Source organism: Grammomys surdaster, unplaced genomic scaffold (genome assembly GCF_004785775.1).
Source record: "Grammomys surdaster isolate TR1022 unplaced genomic scaffold, NIH_TR_1.0 125984, whole genome shotgun sequence".
Classification (NCBI taxonomy): Eukaryota; Metazoa; Chordata; class Mammalia; order Rodentia; family Muridae; genus Grammomys; species Grammomys surdaster.
In genome coordinates this window covers 2,859,447-2,866,226 of record NW_021620800.1, presented here as the reverse complement: position 1 = coordinate 2,866,226, position 6,780 = coordinate 2,859,447, and the positions used below count along the sequence as shown (strand labels likewise).

General features: G+C 44.0%; 1 protein-coding gene across 1 annotated transcript in view; it reads right to left on the bottom strand.

Annotated features, from left to right (window-relative positions):
• Nucleotides 1-15: 15 nt before the first annotated feature.
• The window catches only part of Tdrd12 (tudor domain containing 12), a 71,210-nt gene continuing 64,445 nt past the window's right edge, over nt 16-6,780 (bottom strand). The window contains exons 26-31 of the mRNA XM_028754204.1: nt 2,300-2,409; nt 1,175-1,238; nt 981-1,094; nt 721-874; nt 572-638; nt 16-110 (exon numbers count right to left, since the gene is read on the bottom strand). Of these exons, the coding sequence (XP_028610037.1) occupies nt 16-110; nt 572-638; nt 721-874; nt 981-1,094; nt 1,175-1,238; nt 2,300-2,409 (604 nt within the window). The remainder of the gene's footprint in view (nt 111-571; nt 639-720; nt 875-980; nt 1,095-1,174; nt 1,239-2,299; nt 2,410-6,780) is intronic.

Sequence of the window (6,780 nt, the reverse complement as noted above, 5' to 3'; positions counted from 1 at the left end):
CATCTTCTCACGGTCTCATTCGCTCTCACTCCCGTCAGTAGTGTCTGAAGAGGAGCCGCTGCTCTCAGCCACTGCTGCCACTTTGCAGGACAGGTTTTTAGAATGTACCACTGGAAGAGTTGGTATTATTGAAAACAGTACAGGTTAATTACCCATGCCCATTATTTGGTTAGTGTAGCAAATGTCCCGTGGGTCTAGCTCTGGTTTTCTTGCAAATTATTTAAGCAAGCAATGAGCAGACAGATGTCTGCTCTTAAGCAAACAGTTCTAAGGAAGAACATCATCAAAGGCATGTCATGGAGTGCAGTTAGACGGTACAGCGCTTTCCTACCACACATGAAGCTATGGGCTCCATCCCCTGAACTCAAAATCATTGAAGAAGCATGTTCACTACTAAGGGTCATTCCATACTCATCCTAGAACATTTAGCACCAAGATCAACCCCGGTTGGTAGGGATTTTCATTAATAGCCTATTTGCACAAAGGTAAAATCCCTAAAAACAGCTTGTGTTCACCCAATCTCCTTGCCCTGCCCTGTCCCCATCAGAGAAGCAGGGCCTGTGCATCTTACCCTTGGAGAAAGGGCTGTCCTCTTCACACTCCTCCCAGTGGTCAAAGTCAAAAGCCACATTAGGATTCTGAGCAACACAAGAGTGAACACAGGTATCTAAGTGCAAGGTGCTCACAATCACAGCTGCAGCCACAGGCACACCAACTCACCCTCTGCTTGAGGAGGCCACACCAGCACTCTCGTTTCTCCTTTGCCAGTGTGATGAGAGGCTCGTCATCCTTAATTATGCATTTGCAGTCATCTTTCCTTATGTCACCTTGCAGTTCCATATCAGCCAAGTAAAACCTGTCTCCTACCCAGGCACTAGGTTTTCAATAAACATAGTCAGCAATCTGAAATGTTGTATGTGACTTCAAATGTACTTTATCAGACACAAATAATAGCAAATAATAATTACATACAAACCTACCTGAAAATGACTCTATCTGTAAAGAATTTACACTTATAATCTTTGACATTCCTTATTTTTATCTTTAAGATGACCGCATCATCTTTTTGGAACCACTTTATTTGTGGGTGAAAGCTAGAAGGAAAGAAAAACGTTTTGTACTTGTGAGCATGCAGCTGCAGGCCGGGGGAGCAGTTCCCAGCAGAAGCACATACCTTCTCACATGTGGCTGTGTAGCTTTGCTAATGGTCTCACTGCCAATGTCATCAGATAACACTCCTGCACAAAATCAGTGTTAAAATTTCCAGATTATTTACATACAACATACATTTTTTTTTTACCCAAGGCAAGACAACTTTTACATGCAGAATTATGTTAAGAGTATACATTTCAGCTGGATATGGTGGTGCACACCTTTAATCCTAGTGCTTAGGAGGCAGAGACAGCCCAATGTTTGTGAATTGGAGGCCAGCCAGGTCTACATAGTGAGTTCCAGGACACCCACAGATATGTAGAAAGACCCTGGCTCAAAAAACAAACACAAAGAAAACAAATTTCATTAAAACTCAGTTATCTAGTAGCAAATAATAATTAGAAGAAACTAAATGCACATCATTTAGGAAACTGACACAATAATCTAAAATATAATAAACTTTAAAAGAGTAGAATTTATTAGGAAAGTGCAGTTGCTCTTGAAGAAGAGCCATGCTGTACTTCTGGTGTGCAGGCCTCCAGGCCTCCGCTTCCCTCAGCCTGCAGGCTTCCAGAACAGAACAACTGCTGAACAAACATTCTTTAAGACAATGGAATTTAGACTTACTACCTAAAATATTTAAAACATAAAACAAGGCTCTAGGTTTGATTCACAGCAATGCAAAAAAAAAAAATTATTAACCAGTTTTAATCCACAATAGCATCTACTGAGAAACAACCTTAGTGTTCTCAATAAACCCCTAGTACAAAATAAATGCTAATTCATATTATAGAATATAACATAACAATTAAGCCACATTGCTGGTTGCAATGCTACAGACCTGAGGAAGCTGCAGTGTATGTGACATGCTTCCAACTCAGCAAAACTGGCAGTGATAGGAACAAGAAGGAAAAGCTGGGTCACTGGAGAGGTTCTGCAAACTTTTGGCCAGTAGATTTAAGTGTGGACATTCCCTTCACTGGTTAAACACTCCCCACAGAGACAGCCACACTGAGGGAGAGTCACTGGCAGCCAGCACACAGTTCAGTGCTGTCTGTGTGGGCTGCACTGCGCTCAGTAGAAGGGAAGCCTAAATATGGGAAAGTCACAACTTGAGGTTAAGCTTCTTTTAAACACAGGTACTAACCAGGCTTTTGGTTGTCTGAGTCCACCTGGGAACCACCTCCTCTTTCTGTACCTCTATCTCCTTGCTGAGTGCCTTGCAAACACATGGTATCTTCTACTGTTGTAGGTGTCCTGAACAGAAGAGGCAGAGGTTACATAGACTTGAGGAGACACTGGCAAAAGAGGGTACAGACATTAAACAACTCAGGTGCATCCTGGAGTCAGACCTACCTGGAGTCTGTGTGGGCTGTAGACAGTGGGAGTGCAGGCCAGTCAGCTTTGCTTAGTGTGCTCTTGCTGCAACCAAGCATGCTGGGTGGGGAGGGGACAGGGATAGGGACACCTGATCAGAAAATGGCGCTCTCTCATTGGCTCAACTGGCCTTTCCTTCAAGCTCCCTGAACTAGGAAGAGGAGCACATACAGCTTCCCCACTCATACTTCATGGGAGAAAAGAGCCCAGGTGTAGAGCTAGTTTCTCCTCTTCCCTATCTGTCTCCTTGAATGTCTTTCCTAGAATCTATGTTATTATTAGTCTGGGTCAACTTCTAGAAATATTGTTTTCATAAAAAAGTATCAGTGGGGTAGGCGCAGGGAGGTGGCTCTCCAGCTCTGAAGTCAGTGAGGCAGGAAGGTCTAGAGGTTAAGAGTATTTATGACTTCAAAAAAATTCCATTCACATCTATACGCACAGAAATCTACTAAATCCAACACTGTACCCTTTCACTTTTGCCTATTAGCTAATTAGAGATTACCTCGTTCAGGTGACCACCTCTTTAAAAAATTACACACACACACACACACACACACACACACACACACACACACACACTCTGCAGCCACCTTTAATTCCAACTCTTAGAAGGCAGAGGCAAGCAGATCTCTTGAGTTCAAGGACAGCCTACTCTACACAGTAAAGTCTAGGACAGCCAGGACTATGTATAGACCTTGTCTCAAAAAAAATTAATAATATGTACCACTAATCTTTTGGCTGTTTAAGGATATAATCAGTTCTTAGGGTTTCTATTGTGATAGAACACCACAACCAAGAGCAATTGGAGAAGAAAGGGTTTATTTCAGTTTACAGTTCCACATCACAGTCCATCAGTGAAGGAGGGCAGGGCAGGAACTCAGACAGGGCAGGAACCTGGAAGCAAGAGCCAATGCAGAGGCCATGGAGGAGTCTGCTTATTGGCTTGCTCCTTGTGGATTTTCAGCTTGTTTTATTATACCATTCAGGCCCACCAGCCCAGGAGTGGCAGCAACCATAGAGAGCTGGAGGTCCTCCCTCCCCCATCAATCACTAAGAAAATGCTCTACGGGCTTGCCTATAGCCCATTTTATGGAAGCATTTTCTTAATCCAGATATGTCTACATTTGTGTCAAATTGACAAAAACAACCAGCACAGCAGTCATGTAGTTCAAGATAAAAAATAAAAAGGTTGATACCAGGAACACTTCCTTGCAACCCTGCTCCGCAGTTCCCATGCTTATGGATGACAATGCAATTCACTGTGCACAGGCTTTTAGAGAGAACTCAAGCTGACACCTGCACAGATATAGACATCTCTCCTCCATCGCTGCCTCCACCAAAGCACTGTCCTCCCACACTGGATACGAGTGTGCCCGACCACCCCAAACTGCCCCTTCCTCCTTACACGCCTTTATCTTCAACCTCACTCCAACAGGCCAGGGCCTTTCTCCTAGCTAGTTCCCCAGTGCAGCTTGCCCTCTCAGTGACCTTAAAACGTACCACGACCTAGAGCAAAGTCTGGGCCTTTTCTCTAATGAGCTGCCCCCACCCCCAACATCTCTTCTTACCACAGCATCGACACTCTCTGTCCCTGCATCTTAGAACCCCAATCCCTGTCAGCCCCTTAATCCTGTGATCTCTCTTCAGACAGAGCCCAGAACCTCCTTCTCTTCCTATCCCAGGGGCCACCCCCACCTGCCCACCCATCTCACTAAATACCATCTTATCTCCTCATTCCCTCATGCTGGTTTCCAGTCTGAATACCTCTGACATACCCACAGCCCAACTACACAGGCAGATACCAAACCTGCCCACTCATGCTAATGCACCAGACTTGCCTGGCTCCTGATTTCTTCTCAAAGGCTCTCTCCTCATAGCACTAAAGTTCCACCACCACCCTCTATCAGAATCTCCCTAAACTTGAAAATCTAAGTGCTATGTGATAGGAGTCTCTTTCCAGACCACTTCATCCTATACCTCAAAGGCTTTGCATCTGTCTCTGCTCTGACCTTGGCTCTGACTACAACCAACTTAGATTCTCTCCGCTCAATCCCAAGGCCATAGTGTAAAGAGGACTTGCACAATTCTGCCCAGCGTTAGGATTAAATACCAACAGCAATGGCATCTTCATTGTTAAATAATACCTTATATTAATAGGAACATTTCTTGTTTCCTTGAAGTACGAGGAAAAACAGTAGTAGTATCCTAATTCCACAAATACCTAATTTGCTTCAACGAAAAACTAAAATCATTTCACATTAAAAAATATTTTATCTTTGCCAGGTTCTTTGGCCACCTCCCCCTTCGCCTGTAATTTAATAACCTTCCAAGGTCACAGAGGATCACGACAGTGAAACCAAAGCTCAAGTGGGTCCTCACACCATGGCCAGGGCTCCAGGAGCACAGAAAATTATTCCAAGAATTGACAAGGGGGATTATATGACGTTAAATCACTGTACAGCAAAGGACACAGTCTCTAGAGTGGATAGAAAGCCTATAGAAGTGGAGCAAGGTTGCCAGCTACTCATCAGACAGGACATATAAAGTACTGGAAAATTTAAATAAGAAACAACAAAATTATGCAGTCAATAAGCAAAGTGATAAAGTAAGTAGACAATACAAAGAAAATACAAACAGCCAATAAATCCTTAGCGGTCATGGAAATGCAAATTAAAACTGCTTTGAGGTTCCATTTCACCCTGTCAGAATGACTATTAGTTAAAAAAAAAAAGACCACAAATTCTGGGGAGGAATATAGTTCTAAGATATGCATCTAAAATATCCAGTCACTGTGGAAACCAGCTCATAGGTGCGCAGAACTGTCCTCTGTAAGAACAGTGGGCACTCCTAACTGCTGAGCCCTCTCCCCAGACAGCTCCCCTTCCTCCCCCCATAGCTTTAACCTGCACATTCCTGCTGGCAAATGAAATGAAACCGAGTAAGCAGTAACCCGCAGTTATGGATAGGAAAGTAGATTCTGATAGCACAGGGGGTAGATACCTGCCCAGCTCTAGTGCTGTCTAAGGCTTATTGTAAAAATAAAGGTTGTGTGTGTCTTTTCTCAGGGAACTAAGTGGTCAAAGGTGGGGTAGAAGACCCAGACTGGAACTAAGAACTTCTACAACAGACTGGATGGGAAACACTTTGCTTTATGGGTATACCTTTATAAGCTTCTGCAAAATGTGATTAACCACCATTGTCAGGGAATCTCAGAATGGGTCTGACCAAAGTCCATCATTCTGGGCAGAATTTAAAGTTTGCTTCAAATTTATAGTACTGATCTTATTCTCTAACAGTGGGATTAACACTTCTCAGAGTGACTTCACTAGATACGGTTATTTTTAAGATTGCTCAGTCTCTAACCCTGAGAGCTGGCCACGCTCCTTGCCTGACAGCACAGTTGAACTGGCCCTGGTGTTGCAGGGGTGTGGGTGAACTGGCCCTTGGAGGGCATGAACTCTGGAGAGCTGGCCCCAGGGTCATGAGACAGGGGAAAGATGACTCTACTCTTCTATAGCTGCAGCACTGGGTAAGCTAGTTAGAGCAGTGCTGGAGAGCTCACTCCGGTGGTGTGGGTGTGGAAAGCTGACGGGCTGACCAACTCAGTTACCACCAAGGACTAAGATCCAGGGCTTTGAGTTGGCCCACCCCAAATCTACCCCATCTATGAACTGCTGGGGCAACTCATAATCCAACGCTGCAGGATCTCCTTGACACAGGGCAACAACAATGATCCAGTATTGATAGTGTAGCAGAATCCAGAGGCCTGAACCAAACCAAGGGCTCACTGCAATGAACATTTGCAAGTGAAGATATGTGGACAAAAGTATATACTGTGTGACACACTACACAGCTTCCCTGACAAGATTTCTTTTTTATGTTTTATTTTTGTATTTTTTATTTTTCTTTTTGGGGTGTTGCACTGATGGAGGACAGATAAGATGGGGGGATGAGTGGGATTGGGCTGCATGATGTGAAATTCATATAGAATAAAAAGTTTAAAAAAGTGAAAATGGGTCCACACCAAAACAATTGCTCTACCTATTGGGAAATATTTACATTTCGGGGGGGGGGGCATTGCATCTCCAGCACACATGTGGAGGTCAGAGGACAACTTTCAGGAGTTGATTTTCTCTATCCACATGAGTTCTGTGGATCAAATTAAGGTCATAAGGCTTGGTGGTAGTGCCCTTGCTCCTTAAGCCTTCTTGCAAGTCCACATGGCCATGTAGGCTGGCAATAGCCAGTTTG